This window comes from Chroicocephalus ridibundus, chromosome 6, assembly GCF_963924245.1.
Source record: "Chroicocephalus ridibundus chromosome 6, bChrRid1.1, whole genome shotgun sequence".
Taxonomy (NCBI): domain Eukaryota; kingdom Metazoa; phylum Chordata; class Aves; order Charadriiformes; family Laridae; genus Chroicocephalus; species Chroicocephalus ridibundus.
In genome coordinates, this window is record NC_086289.1 from 52,200,603 (window position 1) to 52,222,959 (window position 22,357).

At 38.3% G+C, this 22,357-nt stretch overlaps 1 protein-coding gene across 3 annotated transcripts in view; it reads right to left on the minus strand.

Moving 5' to 3' along the window:
- The window catches only part of ACSL3 (acyl-CoA synthetase long chain family member 3), a 55,740-nt gene that overhangs the window by 15,654 nt on the left and 17,729 nt on the right, over nucleotides 1–22,357 (minus strand). For all 3 annotated transcript variants that reach the window (XM_063338302.1, XM_063338303.1, XM_063338304.1), the window contains 8 exons: nucleotides 18,581–19,002; nucleotides 12,054–12,231; nucleotides 5,819–5,928; nucleotides 4,404–4,542; nucleotides 2,373–2,523; nucleotides 1,654–1,777; nucleotides 1,316–1,387; nucleotides 117–256 (listed from right to left, as the gene is read on the minus strand). In XM_063338302.1, coding sequence (XP_063194372.1) covers nucleotides 117–256; nucleotides 1,316–1,387; nucleotides 1,654–1,777; nucleotides 2,373–2,523; nucleotides 4,404–4,542; nucleotides 5,819–5,928; nucleotides 12,054–12,231; nucleotides 18,581–18,931 — 1,265 coding nt within the window. In that variant the 5' untranslated portion in view covers nucleotides 18,932–19,002. The remainder of the gene's footprint in view (nucleotides 1–116; nucleotides 257–1,315; nucleotides 1,388–1,653; nucleotides 1,778–2,372; nucleotides 2,524–4,403; nucleotides 4,543–5,818; nucleotides 5,929–12,053; nucleotides 12,232–18,580; nucleotides 19,003–22,357) is intronic.

The window sequence follows — 22,357 nt, forward strand, 5'->3', positions numbered from 1 at the left end:
CAAAGCATCAACATTAAAACAAAGAGAAGCACACACACAAAAAAAAAAAATCGGATACTGCTCATGAGGTAAGACTTTGATAAGCATTTTATTGGTGCCATTAAAAATAAAATTACCTATCGCAGAGTGGGGTAGTGTAACCTTTGGAAATCTGTTCCATTTTGTAGTTGTAGGCCAATATAAATAGATTCCGCTGGAAACTAGTCATTTCATTCACTTTATTCATGACATTTTTGTAGATCCGATCCATAATTTCCTAGTTGCATAAAAAGATTATCTTTAACTAAAAGTAACAGAAATCCCAAATTCAGTACCACAAAAAAGGAACATCACCTAGAAATTCTAGTACATCTAGTTCAGATAACAGCCCACTCCCAGGTCGATTCCTCTTCCATCACGAAGAGACAGCAAGATGTTCACAGAAATGAGGAAAGTAAACATCTGACCAGAAGGCCTAGTTAACCCCAAGCTGCCTGCTGCCAGCTATCTTTGTTCCATTAATTTACTTTGAAATATGTTGACACTCATATGATAATGTTTATCCCCAACATACAAATAAATACTAAAAATATTATTTAAGCTAGCTTAATGTCAAAGGTTCTACCTTTTTTATTTAAATGGTCATAGAATCATAGAATAGTTTGTGTTGGAGGGGACCTTTAAAGGTCCTCTAGTCCAACTCCCCTGCAATGAGCAGGGACACCTTCAACTACATCAGGTCGCTCAGAGGCCCCGTTCAACCTGACCTTGAATGTCTCCAGGGATGGACCATCTACCACCTCTCTGGGCAACCCGGGACAGTGTCATAAAACATTTCTTCCTCTATCTAGTTTGAATTAACCCTCTTTTAGTTTGAAGCCATGACCCCTTGTCCTATCACAACAGGCCCTGCTAAAAACTTTGTCCCCATCTTTTGTATAAGCCCCTTTTTAGCACTGAAAGGCTGCAATAAAGTCTCCCCGGAGCCTTCTCTTCTCCAGCCTGAACAACCCCAGCTCTTCTCAGCCTGTCCTCATAGGAGAGGTGCTCCAGCCCTTTGAGCATCTTCACGGCCCTCCTCTGGAGCCTCCCCAACAGGTCCATGTCTTTCCTGTGTTGAGGACAGGAACCTTACACTTGGCCTAGCTGAAGCTTATGAGGTTCGCATTAGCCCACTTCTCGAGCTTGTCCAGGTCCCTCTGCATGGCATCCCATTCCTCATGAGTGTCAACCACGCCTCTCAGGTTGGTGTCATTAATTTAATTGTTAAAAATTTGAATTATGACTTATATTTTTAAAATATTTTTTTTTAATTATTTATCCTTCAGTTACTTACCGGGACAGCTGCCATTAGGGTTGGCTTAAGCGTAGTGACATCACCTTTGCTTCCTTTCTTTATTTTAGAGGACTAAAGCAAAGAACAAGTTTACTAGTAGACACATTCAAGTTTTTTAACACGAGAAACAAAATGATATAGCACATCTTTCAAACATTTCCATTTAAATTATATTTTAACAATTAAAACTAACCCAGAGTACCAGTCATAACCACCAATACCCTGTTTCATTAATTGTAGAAAAGATTTGTTGTAATATTTTTAAAGAAACATTACAAAGATCTGATGTAACTAGTTTTTGGTCTTTTTTACCATGAGGGCTTATATCAACAACATACCTGGTCAGCTAATGTCTGAGGCGAAGAGTAACCAATGCGGCATCCGTGAGACAGACAGACAAGTTCAGCACTCAGCTCCAGAACATGGGCAAGAGGCAAATAGCCAATATAGATGTCTTTTTCCCTGTAAAGAATTTTTAAAAGATAGGTTTCTGTTGTACCATTAGAGTCCTCAAGCTAAATTCACACAGAGCTTATTGCGGAACTAGAGGAAGTGAGAAAAATGCCTTTGAGCTTGAGAACATATTTCAAGCATTATGAGTTTTGTTTCAGAAGTTGCCTACTACATACTGTAGGTTTAAGGCATGAACAAAGTGTGATGTTTACTCATCCCAAGACAATTAACCATGTGGTACGGTTGCAAAGGCAACTCTGTGGACAAGATTAAAAACTGCACCAAACAGCAAGAAACCACAGAATTTAACACTAACCAAAGAAGTACTGCTTAGGGAAGCTTTCAACCACTCTAAGTGCAAGGCGGCCCCACAGGCTTTTGTGTCCCGGTCTTGCCCACATACAGAAGACGAGAGAACAAACAGCACATGAAGTAGTCATGTCATTTAATGCAGTACTGGAAGATGCTCAGACATCAGTACATAGTATGATGCGTCACAGACAAAGCAATATAAAACAGTTACTATTTTACAGAGTAATTAATCTAAACTCATATGCAACTACATGACTTCTTTAATTGCTGGTAAGTAACTGTTGGTACGTACCCCAGGTTTGGAATCCTCTCAGCCATTCCAGTTATCCCAGCAATTATGTTGCAATGGGAAATCATAACTCCCTTGGGAACTCCTGTGGATCCACTTGTGTACATGATCACTGCGATATCAGAGGGCACGGGCCTAGACTGCTGTCTGCTTCCTGCAATTTGTATTAAAAAAGAGAATGTATAATGCGTGGAAAGACCAGATCATCCGATACACTACCATATTTCAGCAGTCATTCCAATACAACGCTACGTGACTATTGCTATTACATTTTGCTTTTGGTTAACGAGATTGCGGTCAAGCTTAAGTGCCTTCACAAAGAGTAGGAGCTGCTTTGCATTAGCCTAGCAATACTTCAAGTGATTGTCCTAGTCTACCACAACAACACTTTTTCTATTATATTTCCCATGTTCCTGTAGAGGAGAGAAAAATGGGCAGACCTTTGGCTCCTCCAAGATGCCACTGAGCTCCACATCCTTAGGAAGGCTGGCTGCACTGGCCCCATGCTGACAAGGGTCAATCCCCATTTGCAAAGCTACTTTCTCGTGTGTCCCTGGCAGGGAACAACACGCTGCCTCCTTTGTAACACCTGCAGCAAGGCACTGCTGACCCAACATGAAGTCCAATTTCTATAAATATTTAAAGGAAGTTCAATAGCTTCAATAGGATTAAAGTGTTTTTTAAACACTTGCACTGAGAGCAAGAAGATACCAGAACAATTGTGTTTATTTGAAGAAAAACAGCATAATGAGCAACACATGTGGCACAACATACACACTTAACAAGAAGGGTGAAAGCATATTTAGTAATTTCCCACTCTCTGAATCCTGTATATCCTGCACAATGAACACCACAAAGGAAAAAAACAAAAGCAGGAGCTCAAGTACTTATATAATATTAATTGGACGTGCTCGACCATAAACAATTCACTGGAGTATTCCACAATTTATGAATGGTTAACTTGACAAAGATAATGTTCCTTTATTATAGTGTATAGTATGTAGTATTTAAAAGACTGAAGAAAGAAGGCTTAGACCCCTTTCTCCCTTTCTACGTGGCACAGATTAACAAATCTCAGGGAGTTAATGAATTATAGCCATAATTTCTTCTGTTGGTGTTGTCTGAAACCATTTTAATAGCACATAAAACCGGTACATCAAAAAGGGAAAGCCATCTTTTAAAGAAACTGAGAGGTCACAATGTTGGAAACAAACCTGCCGTTCCCCTGAACATCAACAGCAGATGGATTAACCACCCACCCTACTCCTCAAACAAAATTCAATCCAACACTTATGTGCCTTCAGCAGCTAAAAGACTCTGAAAACACAAAGAACAAGGACAGAAAAAGCATCTACTGAATATAATGAAATCTTAAGATACTATGTTTAGCGGCTCTTCAGAGCCATGAATAAAAGCTTGATACGATAATAGTTAAAATACCTTCTGAAATTCTGAATTCTAATTCTAAGTGTGTTACACAGATTGGAAATAGATTTCAAGAAATTTACATAGTAGACTGGCACTTTCAGAAATGCAACAGAATTGACCAACATTTTGTTATTTGTGAATTTAACAAGACTTAATGGTAGCAAATTACTGATGTCTTTTGCTATAAAATGCACAATAATTTCCTCTGTGTGCTCTGAATAACCTGGTTTTAGTATGCCTGATCATAAGAATGCTTTCTAAGTTTCTATCCTGGCCTAAATGCTTATCCTAAAAATTATTCTTCAACACGTGACACTTGTGGTGGAGAAGACAGTTTTTATTAAAAGCATTTTACTCCGCTTTGTTGAAAAACAAAAAACAAACAAAAAACCCCACACCCCAAAAATCCAACCACAACCAAACAAAAAAATCCCACAGATTTTATTTAAAGAAAAAGCAGATGATAAAAGGTTAATCACGGCATAATTTTTTTTTTTTTTTTTTTTTTTTTTTTTTTGAGATCTGCAAATTTTCCCAAGTTTACTCAACAGGGTCAAAGTAGAACAACAAACGAGATAGTGCCAACAGAAAGAAGAGATAACCTACCAGTATCTGCCTTGGCCCCCATAGCTTGCACAGAAGCCATAGTGTGGACAATGACACCCTTGGGAAACTCTGACCATGTTGTTGGTTTGCCATCCACTGTAATAATATGTCGCAGCAGTGGAACTTGAGAAACAATTTCCTGTGGAAATGAACACGATGAGCAGAAAAAAGCCCCATCCATCTACCATATACATTAATAAAAAGCATTGACATGAGGTAACTGAGGATTTAAAGTTTCAGAGGATAAACTTGTCTAGCCCAGATAGCTGCAAAGCTTGAAACTTTCCACATTTAGATTTGCAGGACTGATTGAACTTTCCACTCACAAGTCCAAAAACTTTTCCAACCATTTACTGATCTGGGTCTTATTTCAAGGAAAGTCCACAAATAAGACTGCAGTGACTTGTAGAGGTAATTGACTTTCCATTCTCATGGAACACTGAAAGAAACTGGCGACACTGAGCTCATAATAGTTCTTGTGTTGCTCCTTGATTACTACGCTATTTGAAATAAGCAACAGCTAGCAAAAGTATAGAAAATTATTAGTTAAGCACTAGCAAAGCATTTCAAGCAAAATGTGAGTTCAAAAAACATTTATCAGTCCCAGTGGAAGAAGAGATGACTACAATCTCTAGCAGAAGAAATTCATTATCCTACTGCAAGCTGAAATAAGTGTGCATTGTACATATCCTGCCATTCTAGTAACTAAAAAAAGGTTTGGGAAATTTTCATTCAAAATTTAGCAACAGCACATAGTTTTTAATTAAAACAATTCCCTTATGTGAAAGGTCTAGTTCCCCCAAAACACATCATGATGAAACTCATGCAGATTTGTTGTTCCACTTGTGTATTCAATTTGGGTCAGTAAGTCAAAAATGTTCTTTGACTGTTCTAACGTTTAATAAGCTTTCCCCTGCACGGGAAGACAGCTCTAACTCTTCGAGCACCCCTCTTTAGATTTAAGAGCCATTCTCTGCTGGGAAAACATCCAACAATAAATCAGGAGGATGGTCACGTTTAGCTATTCATATACAGTTCATACATTTTTCTGTTCTTCCCATTTGCTTCACCTGTTAAATTTATAGGCACTAAGTCCACCCAGAAACCATAGCAGTTTCTTGTAAAGGTGTTGTTCCAGGCAGCACTGCAGCTCTTCAATACTGCAAATTGCTCATCCTGTTCTCCAAAGTCATCGAGGAGCCTGAATCCCACTGAAGGCTACCTATCGGTGTTTTTCTGTACATGAAGACAGATACATAAATCTTATTCTCCAAGGAGTGCCCGCCCTATATATAGGCAATGAATCACTGTACAATGGAATCGGGTCTTTCACTGTTCTGTACAATGGAATCGGGTCTTTTAACAACAGTGAACAGATACACCGGAAAGAGATAGATAACTAACAGTTTTCTGACCTTCAATTTTGTTTGCATCAGTTCTTTACTAGTAATGATGGTGGTCACCTCCGTTTCATTCAGCCCGTGTACTATTGCTGGGCCTCCCAGAGTAGCATACAGCGTAACCACTGAAACAGAAAAGGAGGGGGGAAAGGTGAATCTCTATGTTACACTTTGAAGTCCAGTTTACAATAAAGGGCTGAGATTAACCTATTCTAAATTAGCAACACAGTAAAATTATTTGTCAACTAATATAAAGGTGGGGTAGTTTTGTGCTTTAAAAAAAATACCTATTACACAGACTAAAATACAGCTTAATTTTCAGTTACTCCCAGAAGGAGTAGAGAACAACCATTGTCTACACGACTGTTTACTATTTTTCAACTAGAGGTATTACTACTATTCTAACTAGAGGTACCAAAACCACATTACCCGATGCAATTCTCTTCTAGAGCTACTCTCATACCTTCATGGCTTTTACGATTTTAAAAGTAGGCATCTGTTCTCAGCTTAATACACTGTTTAACAGTCCTCTTGTACACAAGAAAGAAAGGGTTTTCATTTACATTACTTCTCTTTTCAGAATTCACATGTTTTGTTACTAGCCTTTTACAATTGTCTGCTAATAAGAAATTATTATAATATTGTAATACATGTTATCAGCAGATTAATTCTCACACTCGGTAATAAATCTGTGACTATCGTATTCTCCCATCTGTTTAAAACAACATAATAAAGGTTTAATAACTACAACCATTAGACACTGAACTGACATAATGAGAATTCAGAATTGCAAGGAAAGAAAATATTTAGGAAATTGACTATGAGAAACACTGTTTCCTGTATTTAGGGACAGCTTATTAGCAATAGAGTGTTAAACCACAATTACTTCTCATTAGCAATTTTAAAACCATATTTAATTTCCTGCCATTTTTATGAGAACTGCATCAGAACAGACAGGAAGAGACTGGGGAAGAAAAAGGCAGCTCAAAAAGGAAGAGAGGTACTGCTCTCAAAAAAATAATAATTTCCTATTTTCCAAGCAGAATGCTAAAGAGGGGCATCTCAAAAAGAGTTGTAAGCAACACAATCATTAATAATTACATCAGTGCTGGAAGTTTTGTCACATTAGGTATCTGTATTTCTTTTGCATTCTGGATTTAGCTGAATATTTAAACAAATTAATTATTAAAACAAGACACTGCAGCAAAAATAAAAGTAAAGTAAAATCAAACTCTGTTGTACTGTAAGATTTGAAATCCAGGGAGTTACTAATCCCGTGCAGCATACTAAGGAAGAGCTCAAAGGCAGTTTCCTTACACAGAAAAGTAAATAGTTGACCTCTACTTATTTTTTTCCTTGTTAAAACAGTCCATCATAGTTCAGAACTGTTGCAGGGCAAACGCACATGCACTGTGTTTTCTTTAATTTGGTGGGAGCAGAGTCCAGAAGAGTGCCTCTACTAGTTCCCACGAGCTCTCCCTCCTCGCTGTGGTGACCCCTCTTACATAAACAGCCAGCAGAAATTCAGCGTCCCCAAGCCAACAAGCACAACTGAGACGACACACCGCCCGGAAAGAGAAGTATAATCTCTGAAATAACCATTTATGTAGTTAATTGCTCGTCTACAAAGAAGTACCTCAAGGACAACTTCGAGCTATAGGACGGAGCCCAAGAGAGCGAGAGCTATACCATTTATATCATGGTGTAACTGATGTCATGGAGAGGAAAAAAACTGAACAATGACTCTGATCCGTGAAATTCTCTCTTCTCTACAATGACACCTAAAACCTTTTCAAGCAAATCTGAAAGTTTAGGTAACTTTTCCTCTCCTTTTTCCCTTGAAGGCATACCAAGAAGGGATTATTTTGTGTGTTCACCTTTACACACGCAATAGTACGAGGGAGTCTTTGCTATCTGGACTTCTGCTAGGAATACTGCTCTGAAAGTCTGACAAAAAGGAAAATCTCAACACCACTAAATTTGCGACCTAATGTACAAAAACAAAGCCTTGTCCTAAAGAAACAAACAGAACTTTGGCCATTTATTTCCATGTAACTAAAATGTTAAACTGAGTATTTCAGCATCCACCATACATAAAAAATAAAAAGGCAAAGTATAACTTTAAAGGCTTCAGCCAAATCAATTCTGACAAAACCACTTCTGCTCAAGCTTCAGGCAGGAATGATTCAGAAGTGAAATGTAACCTTTCCTACTTATTTCATTGTTGGTTATACACTCAGGTGTTTTATCTGCCCACAATGGTGAAGAGCTCTTCACACAGATGAAGAGGAGATATTTTGGAAGAAAAATCTGGTTTTGTGTTAGTACTTTTTCTCCATTTTGAACTAGCAATCCCACTCTACGTCCCGCAAATACAAGACTTAGCTTCAAACAATGTAAAATTTACAATCAAACAAGTATTTCTAATTATAAAACCACCTGTTCATGTGAGTAATCCATAACATAAAATTACTTTCCCCATTTTAATTCCTGAGTACAAAAGGCATTTTCTCCAACACTACAGATGAAGCAGATGAACCTGCTCTCTTGGCATCGATTCTGGGCACATAACATCAGATTTAATACATTTCACATTCGGAAAGAATGTCACAACACTACCACAGCAGTTAGCTGTTATGAAACCTGTAAACTGGAAAATGCTAATATAAGTCACTTAGCAATGTCTTACCGGACCACTTCAACATCATCTGAATCTTATAATTAATTCAGCAAACCTACTACATGAATACTGCATGATAATATCATCATCTGCCAACACGCAAGTCAGCCAAGTTCACATAACATGACATACGGCTTAGATGCTAAATACCACGTCAGACAGTGTGCCGAAGCACGTCTCAATAAGGGAATTTAAAACATTAATCCAACAAAACTAAAAACACATACATACCATTCTACACACGACATCCATCCACTATCTTAGACTCCTCCCCGCCCCCCCCCAAATTACGAAATCTTCCTAGGATTTCTAAGTGCACTTCACTTCCGAAGAAAAAGTGATACAAGCCTTTGCATTTAGTCACTAGGAATTTAACAGATCCCAAAAGTGATAAAAGTGAACTGACACAAATGTATTACGAGACATGTGGTTTCAAAGCAACAGATGCATCTCCTCTGAAAGCAGACTGCAGATCTCTGCTCTGGCAGGCAAGTTACCAGCAGTCGCTCACTGAAGCAAGGACCAAAAGTATCACTGAATTTAGGCTGGAAGGCACCTGGGAAGATCACCTGCACGGAATTGTTCGTTAGAGCAGGGCCACAGCCAGTCCGGTTTTAAGTATCTCCAAGGATGGAGATTTCACAACCATTCTACGTTCCTGTTCTGGTATTTAACCACCCTCACAATAAGGACATTTGTCTTAATATATAATCAACTTGTCCTGTGTTTCAGGTTGTGCTTGTTGCGTCCAGTTTTATCAAAACACACCTTTGCGCAGAGTCTGGCTTCATCCTCTCTGTATGCTCCCATTACACAGTTTTAGACAGAACAAGATCTCAACTCACTCATCTTAATGCTGAACAGACCCTGCTCTATCAGCCTCTTCTCCTATGTCACATTCTCCAATCCCTTCAGCATCTTGGCAGCCCTCCCCTGGACTCACTCCAGTATGTCAAGGTCTTTTTTTTCTACTGGGAAACCCAAAACTCATGGGTCTCACCAGCATCCATAGTCTCATCAGCATCCAAATGGAGGAGAAGGACCACTTCCCTGGACCTACCTGCTACACTCATGCTACTACCACCTTGGATGCCGTTGGCCTTCACTGCAAGAAGGCACTGTGTACTCATGGTTGACTCACTACCCACCAAGACCCCCAGGTCCTTTTCTGCAAAGCTGCTGTCTATCCAGTTGTCCCCCAGCCTATACTGGTGCATGAGGTTATTCCAGCACGGACACAGGAATTTGTAATTGCCTTCATTGAACTCCATGAGGCTCCCAACAGCTCACTTCTCCAGGTGACAGGCCCCTCTGAAGATCAGCCCTGCCCTCCAGTGTACTGGCTGCTCCGGCCAACTTGCTACAGGCTGTAACCTGCTGTGTTTATACTCTGTCCCACCACCCAGATCTTCAATAAAGACGTTAAACAGTATTGGACTCAGTATCAACCCCCAAGGGCTGGCAGCCAACTCTACCCTGCTGATCACAATCCTTTCAGCCAACCGACCAATGAATTTTCCATCCGTCTTAGCAGCCACTTATCCAGTCTCTCTAAATAGTCTGGACGTACGGATACTACGGGAGACCACGTCAAAGGCCTTGCTAGAGTCACAGCATATAATATCCACTCTCTCCTTATCCATAGAGACAGTCATCACACCCCGCAAGCAGGCTGATTTTGAAATGGTATGGGCTAGGGCAGTACATCTTGAAACCAACTCCACCCATAAAACCGAGGGAATAACACAGCCTGAGGGCATACAGAAAATAACCACACAGACCCGCAGCAAAGACTTATTGAAATGAAAACTGCTATATACCCATGAACATATGGCTTTTCAAACTGAAACAGAGTCACGCTTAGAGCTAAGAGGGACCATTTAAGGTACAATTTTTTTGTCAGGCTTGCTTCCAAAACCTGAAAAAAGGTCTAATTGAAATATAGTATAGGTAGGTAGGCAGTAAATCAGGAATTTCTGCACATCTGGCTTTTACAGCCCATCTCTTATTGAAGGAGGGTAAACATGTCATGGGAGAGAAGAGGCCAAAGCCTGTGCGGAACAGCAGCTTCTAGAGTGCCCTGTGGGAAAATGAGAAGTGTCCCCCAAGAACATCACAGAACCCAGCCATCAGGTGAATGACATACCAAGGAGTGATGATGAAACAGACATTCGAAAACACTTCCTATACCAAGTTGAGATCAGCATTCCATAGGTTTCTCAGCAACAAAAACAGTCCTAGAGCTTCTACACATATTCTTGTGCTCAGGCTAGACTAGGGTATACAGCAGTCCTTCCACCATGGCAGAGATGTACCTCAGACACAGCTGTGGCCCTCTACAGGACTCAAGTGAAAAGGGAGCAGAGGTGGCTTTGCATTTGTCTCTGCCCTGTGCTGTGAAGCTGTGCAAGGGCACCTCCAGCCAGTCCATCCCATTCTGCCACTCCTCAAGGCACCTCCACCACAGCCTGCAACTGCCCAGTGTACACACCTTGCCCAGAAAGCACCTTCTGCTCCCCGAGCAGACAGCTCTGCCCCAACACAGTTGGTGCTCTCCACCATAAAACAGCAGAAGATCAAAGGGTAAGCTAACCAGAAGTTACAGAATGGGACTAAGACTGTAATCGGACAGAAGACCCCTAAAGACACTTCTCTTATGGTCACTCCATGAGAAAATATGGAGTATCACCCAGGTCAGAAAACCTGTTCTCAGCCCACTGCCAGGGTTAGGGATCCAACTAGTGCGTGACTGAATCAGATACTGTGAATCAGAGCAAGACTGACTTTCAATAGCTCACCAAAACTAAACACAGTCTTAAGGCTTCTGACGGAATAACTAGAACTCAAACTTGTCCTTGAGCATAGTCTCAAATCAGTATTCAGGTTAAATTAGGACGTATTAAATGACCCGCAAAGGGCTATGAGAAAGTCAAGACGCAGAGACAGAAAGATAGATATAAAAATGTAAAAAAAAAAAAAAAAAACAGGCTCCTTGGGTTAAGGAATGACTTCAGTTAGTAAAGGAGTTACTAAGCAACTTTTTAATTTGAAAGAGCTGTCCAAAATAAGTCCAGGACTTACTCATTCCTTTTCACTTTTTAGAGATAACAATATGATAAACTCTAACCAAAATCAAAATTGAAGAGTTGACAAAATATCCAGTTAAAACGGAACTTACAGGCACAGATGAAGGTTTAACGTCAACTCTTGAAACTGAGTCAATGAATTGATGTGCAATTTTTGTTTGTTTGTTTTCAGAAACTTGGGAATCTGTACTGATTTGAGATTAAAAGCAAATAAACCTCTCACAAATTCATTGAGCGAGATACACTTAGTGAAACCATACTCCAGCTGCAAACAGATACACATTTCTCCATTCAGTAAGGCAAAACACCGTGAAGTGCACAGTCTCTACCTTATGCAGTATTTTTCATTTGTAGTTTTAAACGCTCTGTATAAACTCTATATAAAGCTTTCTTAGTGTGTAAAGTAAAGTAAGAAAAAGGTTCATTTTCAGATTGTGCTGTAAGATCAAGAGACATAAACACCGGCGGAAAGACGCATACTTACGCTGGTAGTTGCACATAAAGCAGGCCTGCGCTGCGATCATCCACTCGGCTCGAGTCTCACAAAAGATGGCAATGTTAGTCTTTGGTTGCTGACCCAATACTGCTAAGCCGTTTCCAAAATTAACAGCTTTAACGTATACATCTTCGTATGAAAGCCAGGTGTACTTGCCAAGGATGACCTAATAAGAACAATAAACTCAATTTAGAAAACGAAAATCCTTAACACATGTTCTACTGCATCTTTATTCATGTGAAGAAACCACAGATGTTTGAAGTAAAAGTTGCTTAAATTCTGAAAGCAGTTTATTCAAGATAATGAATAATATGCTTGCAGAAACTACAGGGTCTGTGGAAGTTCCAACACAAATACTGCAATATCTCCACGCTTGTTATCACCTCAGTTTCTGTTTTCACTTTAGGAAAGCACACGATTCCCACCATATTTTGTAGCCTCAGAAGCCCTCCAAAAGGCCATGGTTATCTGACACATACGCCTTTAGGTTTTTCATAAATGTTTGGTTTATTTTACATAAAGGGTGACAAGCACCACCTGGTACAATACATGCTCTGTATTTGCTGTCTTGGATATTTGGGCTACGGTTCACATATACAAGCATGAGAGCATAAACAGGTGTTTGTTCTTATAAAAAAAACCCAAAAAAACAGTGAAACTGGAATCCAGGAGGTAGTATATCAATGGGTCCTCAGTCAGAAATTGTGAAATCCCTTTCCCGTCGTTTGTTCTGAAACAAGTGTCAGGGGGAAGAGGAGTAATCTTTTCACCCTTTTTTTCTGCTAAACAACAGTGGGACAGAAGACTGGACTGGAAATTACTGGCAAATCTCAGTACTGAGAAGTCATGTGGAAAAAAGTTAAGCAATCTCAGTGCTCTTCTATGTGGGAAAGCCAGTGCCCAGTGAAACTGGACTTGAATTTACAGTTCACTACCCATCATAGGTTTCCATGTGTACACTTGCACCTTACAGTACTATTTTCTCACTAAGCGATAGGTTATTTCTTTGACAACATCCTAGAAATTTTCATATGCAGATAAATAGTTCAAAGATGATGTTTTACACGGAAAATCCAGGCTCAAATCACTATACCTTACCTGCTTAGTTATACAAGCACCTTGACAATTTTGAAAACTAATTTTTATTAGTCAAGTATTTCAAACATTGCCTTTGGCTACACAGCATTAGTAATAAATGCAAACAAACGATAAAAGAAAAAAGCTAGAAAAACAAACTTCCCCCTCCTCCCTCCATTCTGTTTTCCAGATTTCATTTACCAACTTTTAACTAAATTTCAAACTCGTGGGCTGTAAAAATCTAACAACTTTTTGTCATGTAACTACATTTTTAGTCAGTCTGTATTTCTACATCCACTTCCTAAATAAAATGAATTTTAAAATCTCTCTCAAACTCTACTAGAAAAATAAAATCTAATAGATTTATCAAAAGACTTTTTCAAGAAATTTACTGTTGGGTAACTGAGTTGTACCCGTTACAGCCTTACTGCATATTGCTCATTAACCTACTTGTTTTGCAGGATAAAACTATAGATTTTTTTTTAACTCAGGACAGGTATATACACAGCTGCTTGGAAATTTCACACGTGTCTTCAGGAGTAATTACTATTAACAAACCCAAAAAACAATACTTGCCAACACTAACTATACATAGCAGTTTCACCACAAAAATAGAAACATTGCACGCACAAGTATCTGCTCAGGTTTTCCTGTTATATTTACAAAAAACTCAGCTTCACTGGCAAATATGCTGCTTCAGAGCCAAAAACCTTAGTGGAGAAGAAAGACCTCCTGGAATCTCTGTGCTGTAAGGGGTGAAAGCGCGGCAGCAGCATCACCGCCCGAGCACCTCGGCAGCGCCACGGGGCAGGGGGCTCACAGCTACAGCCCCGCAGGGACACGGACCCGCCAGCTCCTTTCGGTTTTGACACACCAAGATATTTCTGGTTGTGGAAAACTTTTACTGCTTCCAAAGAAAATATTGCATCTCTTCCTGTCCATCCAAATTTCAGTCGTTCGGAATTTTAATTCCAATTTGGGACATTTTTCCCCCCCCAAATGCAGTATTTTTGGCAGACTTGGAAATTCTTGACAAGCTCATCAGTTGAGAACAATTTACAGCAATGAATCAGGTAACACCCTTTCCATCATTATATACTCTACCTACGGCGTGGCCTCAGGCTCGCGGCTCTCAAATAATTAGGCCAAGAAATACAAGCAGAGTCTTGCTACTGTTTCTGGTAAGTTTGCCAACCCGTAAACGAACACGTTTTGGTAATTTCCACCATTCATTACATCAGTCACTAAAGTTGAAATATTAAATGATTAAAGGGTCAAAAATTGATCTTTCTGAAAACACTTGTGATTCTGATGTTATTCCCTTTTTTATTCTCTTAAATAGTTCATCCTCATTGCCTAAACAAGCTTGATTTAAAGTTGTGAAAAAAGGCCTTTTGGTGCTTTCCTTTCTTAAAAGGTTAGAAAATCCACAGAAGAGAACTATAGCACCGTTAGCTACAGTTATTTTTCTATATATAGAACTATATTTCTGAAGAACAGTGACATGTGAAAACAGATGAGAAGATGTTTTTCAATGCAGCTGTTTTGAGTTCTACTTTTCCTACTGCCTTCCATGTATTTCAACTTCCGTGTTCCCTTCCTCCCCATGCCCTCTCTATGATACATTAATATCCTGCTTCTGTCTGTACATCCTTTTCTTCTGCATTTACCTATATGCTTCTTTTGCAGGACATAGAGCGGGTTATGGTTTCTCTCATCCTTCCTTATGTTTAATTAAGTCTCTAAATCCATCTCCTTTTTTGCCCTTGCCTCAGTAGCTTTCCCTAATATCTTCCAATGTACAGTTTCTACAGTAAACAGCTGTTAACACTGATGTTAAGTGCCATCACCTTTTAAACGTTTACATACACTTAATTTTACAGCTTTCAGAACTTATTTCTGCTAAATAACCTCCTAACACATGTAAGGAAAGCAGCCGTCCAAGAGTTTGCAAGAGAAGGGCCCAAGAAGTCACGGTTATTGAGAACTGATTAAACAGACACATAAACCCAGACCGTAAATCAGAAGAGACAGCACCTCTGAATGTTTGCTTCAAAATACTACATTAAATAGAAAAATACTGCCCTCTAGTGCACCAGCTTTTAAACATACTTGAAATGTAAGTTATTAAAAAAAATATTTGAGTTATCTATTTAATGCATTGGAAAATATTATTAAATATCTGAACTATAGTAATATTTGGAAATCCAGCAAAGTATAAAGACTAAATACTTGCTGTGCCACGAACATGTCTTTAATCTGGATTTTAGGGCAACCACATTCAAGTTTTTAGTGCGAAGGTGTCATAAAGTGTTCTTTAAAAAGCTGCAAGCATATGGAGATATATTAAACTACTCGACCTCAGTTACCTTTCAAGGTCTTCCTAGAAGTAACTTATAAGGCTTGAAGAATCTTAACTACAATTTGAAAACCAGCGATGGCGAGTTAAATACACTTCCTTGTAGAAAATACATTAAAAATAATACAAAGGAGGTTATTTGAAATGCTCCTTTTTGGCCTTTTTCATATGAAAACATGGATGGCAGCTTAAAGCTTCTGAAAACCCCCACCCAAATGTATTATTTCCATAGCACCCTATGTTTTTCAACATCATAAGCTACTGTTACTACTCAATGACTTGGCACAGCAAGAACCTTCCTGCAACTTCACCGTAAGGTTCAGCATCAGCTATAGTGAGTAACATTCGAATCCCCAAGCATTTGCCCACACGCTTACTGTTTCATGTAAGTCTCTCAGGGTTTAGATGCTTCACTTTCCCCTACCGAAATCAGGTTTCCCGTTTCCCCACTATGTCTTATTTATTATGTTTCCACTAATTCTGTTCTCAGTTACAAACCCTTTTCAAAAGAGAACAAAACACACACAAAAACAGAACACACAAACAAACAAAGCAAAATCCACATACCAACATATATAAAAGCAGGCACATGACAATATAACCTATAACTAAGACAATATAAAATAATCAACCAGCAGAATAAAGTTCATCTTCTGCGCATCATAAAATTTAAGATCAGCTTAAACAATTTTTTCAATTAATTACATCTTAATCTCTGAAGTATTTTCAGCATTATTTTATCCTGACAAATACATATTTTATGAAATTAGCATTAGGTATGCTCTCCAATCCATGTATTAAACTAACTACATATGAAATACTATAAAATGCAACAAAGTGAGCAGAAGCAAGTATTTGTATTTCATTAACATCTGTGAATTTCTGCTACTTTGGCAACTACACAGGAATAAAATCTTTTTAACAACACAGTATCATTCAAGAAGTTACAGATTATCTGGGATATAATTGCTCTCAATAAATTAATGTCGTATCTGATCTTGGTGATGTTAAATATCTAGCTTTAAATAATTTTAGCTAGAAGCGTGAGCACACTGAGTTCTCCTAAGGATCAGAAGCTTAATATTTTACTTTTTTGAGATATATATTTACCCCATTAATTAGGCTAATCTAGCCCTTTGCAATTTGCACAGAGAGGCATCTTCTAATAGGTAACGCAACTCAGTACACAGACCCATCATTTACATTCAGATCTGCCCCTGACTTGCAGATGACCTCAGAAAAATGCATCCATCGCTCCCACTACTGTGCTCAGCTTCTGAAAGGGAAAAAATAATTAACAAGTTTTGCAACTCCTGTGAGGTATACAGATTATATGCATTATATCTAAGAATTAAAGTTGTCATGCACCTTTTCAAAAAGCTGCACCAAATAAACCTCAACAAGTTGCTTTTTCTAAAAGGAACCAGGCAACAAAAAGACACATGAAAGACAAAAATCAAAGGAAAAGAACCCTGACATTTAGAACCAACAAGGCACCTTGCAAAATTTTCCAATTTTTCCTCACTTGCTAAAATGTGTTATGAGGTGCTAAGAAATGCTGTATTCCTTAATGGGGAAAAAAAAAATTAAAAGTAGACTTATGTGATAATGCCACAACTTGGAACAAAATAATTCAAGGGCAAGTATGGAACGGACCATAATGAACTGTTGTGTCAAGCTTAGACAAAGTTACCTAACTTAGGTAATTTCTAAGTCTAAATACTTGTTTCTAAGTAATTTAAGTAGGTCAGCACCAACATTCTCCAGCTTTCCAATATTCAGAACACTTTGCTTGCATAATGGAAAAGGCTAAAACTCCTAAGTTCTTAAGCCTTACATTACCAATTATGTTTGGGAAACAGAGCACAGATCACGGGGAGTCAGAATTCTGATTTATGCTCAGAAGCCCACTTTGTACAACATGAACTTTCTGTTTCTTTATAGGGCAATGAGGCAGCAAAACGTGCATCAAGGAGGATTATATGTACTCATTTTTCCCAGCATTTCCTTCATACTGAAAAATGAACTCCATAGCCGGGAGGGAGTTTCACTAACAATTAAACCTTCTATAAAGATTTTAACAGAACTAAACTTTGCCACATATTGTGATATTAACCAAATTCTACTTTAAACATTTTACTCCTATATCAGAATTAAGACTAGCAGTATTTAAGGAATCCTTTATTCTACGAGATACATTTTTCCTCTGCAGGAAAACTACTCTCAACTAAAAATTGTTTTTATAGCATGTAGTTAACTTTCAATACAGAAGTGCAGACCTTTAACACATATCCACACATATACATGTATCCTGTTAATGGTATCTCAACTTGCTTCTTCGGGCAAAATTGCATTTTTAAATGCCTCTAAACAAATACGAAATAGGAACTGACAACACAGGCCTGAACTTAAAGAGACTATAAAAAGTCTCCCTTGAAACAACCGAGTTTTATATTGAAATTCCATCTCTCCCCACACTGATTATAGATTAGCAGAGAAGTACTTCACCTTAAAGGAGACCGAAAGCCAAAACCAACCAACCAACCAAGAGTCCTCCAATTAAAATCTGTGCAATCCTTTTCCAAACAAATTTCATTTAAGCCCTAAATTCAGAGGGCAAAACAGTAAATCCTTAATTTACAGTTAAGTTTAGTGGAAAGGCACATGTGAGTACAGGCATCTAGTAATTTCTCTATATTTATCTGATTATAGTTGAAAATAACACAAAGGGGAGACTTTTTTTTCTAATACGCCTAAAAGGAAAACTTTAAAGTCGGTTACATCATCAGCTAAATATTAAAAGCAAATACTTAAAACATATTTGTGTCTTGTCTTTGGTTGAAACCATACAAAAGGATATCTAGTCAAGAATGCAAAAAAAAAAAAGGGTTAGATTTGTTTTAAATGCTGAGTAATGAAAGATTGGGAATTATATAATTTAACTCTTTTCACAACTACTTAATCTAAGTAGAGAAGCTTCTCTTTTTTCCCCCCAATTTGCTTTACTGGACTAGAAGTGTTGCAAAAGAAAACAAACACACTTCAAAAAAAATCCTGAAGGCAGACTGCAAAGACTTACCTTTTTAAAAACTTTTCCCGATGGCTGGATTTCATCTTCCTCTTTTAGGATTTCACGCGTTCCCAAGAGTTTTTTGTCCTTAAATTTAGTTTTAGCATATTTAAAAACTTTGTCGAGTGTATCACACCCAGGATACAAAACTGAAGCTAAGCAATGCAGACTGTTAACAGATCTGTATGCACCCCCAGGCTTGTTATTCACAGGTTTAGCTTTAACCTGCTTGGCTTTTGCTATAGCCTGCCTTGATCCTGAAAATATGTACCACGGAATGTACGTTATGAGGGAGTACACCAAGATTATAAAGTTTATAAACTGTAGAAGAACAGGGTTGATGTTATGCTTCAACTTCATTTTGGCTGCTTGCGGAGGTTACAAGGGAGAGTTTGGAAACATGGATCAATTAGACAGGGATCCAAAAAGATCTGAAAAGAGAAAAAGAAAATGTTACTGGTAAACCCTACAGCTGTTGGCAGGGGCGGGTATTTTCAAACATATGATTATAATCTATATCAAAGTAGGTCTTTTTATGCAGAAATTAGGCTAAAAGTCTAAACCCGTAACACAAACGAAACAAGACACAGATAAATGGGAATGGAAGAGTTTTTCCTCGTGTAACACTCTTCAGTATTTACTAATATTTTTATTTCTTTGGACACTACACAACACAAACACAGAACCTAAAGAACTCGGGACCTGGGGTTTTAAATAAAATGCATGCCATTTGCATGTCGTCACCTGAAAATGTTCATGTGATTATACATTCTAAAAGATTCTCTCCAACCACATCAGAATACCTACACGCTTACCTTCAGAACCTTTGAGACTGCAAATCATCCGCCTCCGCACAAGCCTTAAGAACACAAGTAATATCACCGTGCTGTACGTGGGAAGCCTGGCCACTAGAGTATATTGAAATGCTTTACAAACATTACACAGTCTGAGACACCTGCTTAAGAGAAGGCGACTCTCACCTTCTTCCATGAAGGCCCTGTACACAACAGAACTTTGCTGGTCCTTTTATTCCTACGGACTTTCCACCAGTCCTACAATTTCAACCTCAATACCATATGCAATGGGCACACTCGTTATATAAATAAACATGACCATAAGGTAACTAATATTTGGTAAATACTAAAAAATGGCTTAGAAATATCCCAAAAATCCTAGCAATAGCACTATGAAGAGATGTGTAACTTTTTCCAGGGTCCCTAGTGATGCCAGGATATTCACTTTGACTTTTTTTAAAGCATCATTTATCATATCTAAAGAACACAATGATGCAACTTTCTAAAGTATTCTTCCGTGGAGATAAGATACTATGCCATGTATCTAAAAGATTAAAAAAAAAAATGAAAAAATAATTAAAATCATTACGGAAAACGGGGACACTTGTCATAATGGCTGAAGATGCATTTCTGCAACAGTGAATGAGCTGCCAGTTATAAAAGTCAGTGTTTGGCACATAAAAGCAGAGTGAATTATAAATATACTTCACTCAGTTAACTTTTCAAATGTATTGATACAACTATTAAAAGCAATACCATAAATCAAGCAACTAATAATGACGTGCACATAAGAGGCACAGCTTTGATAATTCCTTCTGGATAAAGTAAATTTTAATTTGTAAGATACAGTGCCAATAACATATTATTCTTTGCTGACATCTTACATCCACTGACTCTTTGAAAACCCTAATGACAAGAAATCTTAGTTGAAAAAGTAATGTTTAAAGCATATAAGATCCTTCAGTAGTAATGGAAAGGAAACCTTGCTTCACAAATCTTAGATTTGTAGGTCCTTTTGGGAACAGATCAAGCCAATATCCTTCATTTGTAGGATGAGATTAATTCCATCTTTCTCTAAACCATACAATTCCTTAAAACTCCAAGTAAAAATATTTCACCATCGACTTCTTCCCTAACAAGCCGCTGTAACCTCATGGTTAACATCATTGCAGGCACTTTGAAGGAAGCAAGCATGTCAAGGTCTGTCCTGCAAAGCACCCAGAGACACATACTCAAATAAAGCACAGGAGCTCTTCACAGTAGGGACTTACTGGATCAAGCAGCAGAGGGGGAAAGGGATTTAAAACCTAAATTAAAAAAAAAAAATGGAAGTGTATATATTTTAATTTTCACATCAAAGGCAAAAAGCGATGACAAGTAAAAAAAAAAACCTTAAATAGGTTAAAGGGCAAATTCAGTAATCGTTTGAAGAGACTTATGTTCTTAGGCTGTCACTGAAGGATACTTAATGGAAATAATCATGTGCCAGCCAATAAGCTACTGCAGTCCAGAAAAAATATGCCGTTGTTGATAACAGCACAGAACATGACGTTTTAAAGCTGAATCCAGAGTTCACACAACAGAATTTTACCCATTTTTTGAAGAGTTATACGTTGTACTATAATTTTGTCTGGCCTGATTCAAGGCGGGGGACACATTTTTTTTTTCTCCTTATAAAGCCGGAGAACCTCTCTGTGCCTACATAGTTGTTGTGGTTTAACCCCAGCGCCAGCCAGGGCCGCGCAGTTCTCCCCCTTCCCCCAGAAGGGCAGGGAGAAGAGGGAGGAAAGGAGGGGAAAGGGAAAGGAAAAACACTTGTGGGTTGAGCTAAAGACAGTTTAATAGAATAACAACAGAAAGGGAAAATAAAAATAATAACAATAATAACAGAAGTCACTCTCGCCACCCAGTGAATTGGTACCTTCCTGAGCAGAGATCGCAGATTCCACCCCCGCCCCATCAACCCCCATTTATATACTGAGCATGACATCTGTGATACAGAATATAGCACTGGCCATTCTGTTGTTCTGTCTATGCTCCTTCTCAGCTTCTATGGGAAGCTGAAAAGAGTCCTTGAAAAGTATAAACATCGCCTAGCAACAACTAAAACATTATGCATTACTGACTTTCCTTTCATACCAAATCTGAAAACAGCAACACAGAGAAAATTATCTCTTTCCCATCTGAAACCAGGACAATAGTAGAAACAGAATTTAACCAAACACTCTTGCAAGCAAAAATGAAAGCAACTGATTTAATACCTTTTGGAAAAAATGTTCTCCGAAGAAATTCACTGTGTGACAAACAATTGAGCCTGTCCAAAAATATTCTCCCTGGGTGTCATAATTTTCCTTTATTAGAGGGGCACTGAGCCCTTCTAGAACAGCAGCTTCCCATCTGATTTTGCAGTTATCCCAACAGCTTCATTCCTACCTCAGAAGGAGAGAAGAACCTTTTCCAGCATTTTTAAAACAACCACACCAAGGTCTCATGTCAAGCTCTTTCTTCTGGCTTACCTGAAGACTTGCACACAACCCCCAAACCTGGAAATATCTGCTTTGAATTGCAAATCATAAATTGTGCTGTGCCCCCCGTTTCTAAGGAACACTCCAACTGGACAGATTAAGGGGAAATATTTTGGAATGTCAGCCTGGTTCAGAAAAGTAAGCATCCAGCTCTAGAACTCTACTCTGATGTACATCTGTTACCTTGAATAATTGCTAATTATTTCAGTTTCTCCTTCATTTCAGTGAGGCTATCACAAGTCACCTATTTCAAACAGTTTGTTTTAAAAATTAACACTAATGAAAATATTTTTTCACTTAAAATGTAATTTTTTAAAGATAAAAGAAGTATCTTTCGCAAACACAGTTTCTTGCTTTAAAGGCCAAATAGGACTCCATTTTTCTTTCTTTAAAATCTTCTAGTTAGGAGATAGCAAACTTTAGCAAGAGAGAGTGCTCCTATGCCAGTGTCTACCAGTTTGGCAATT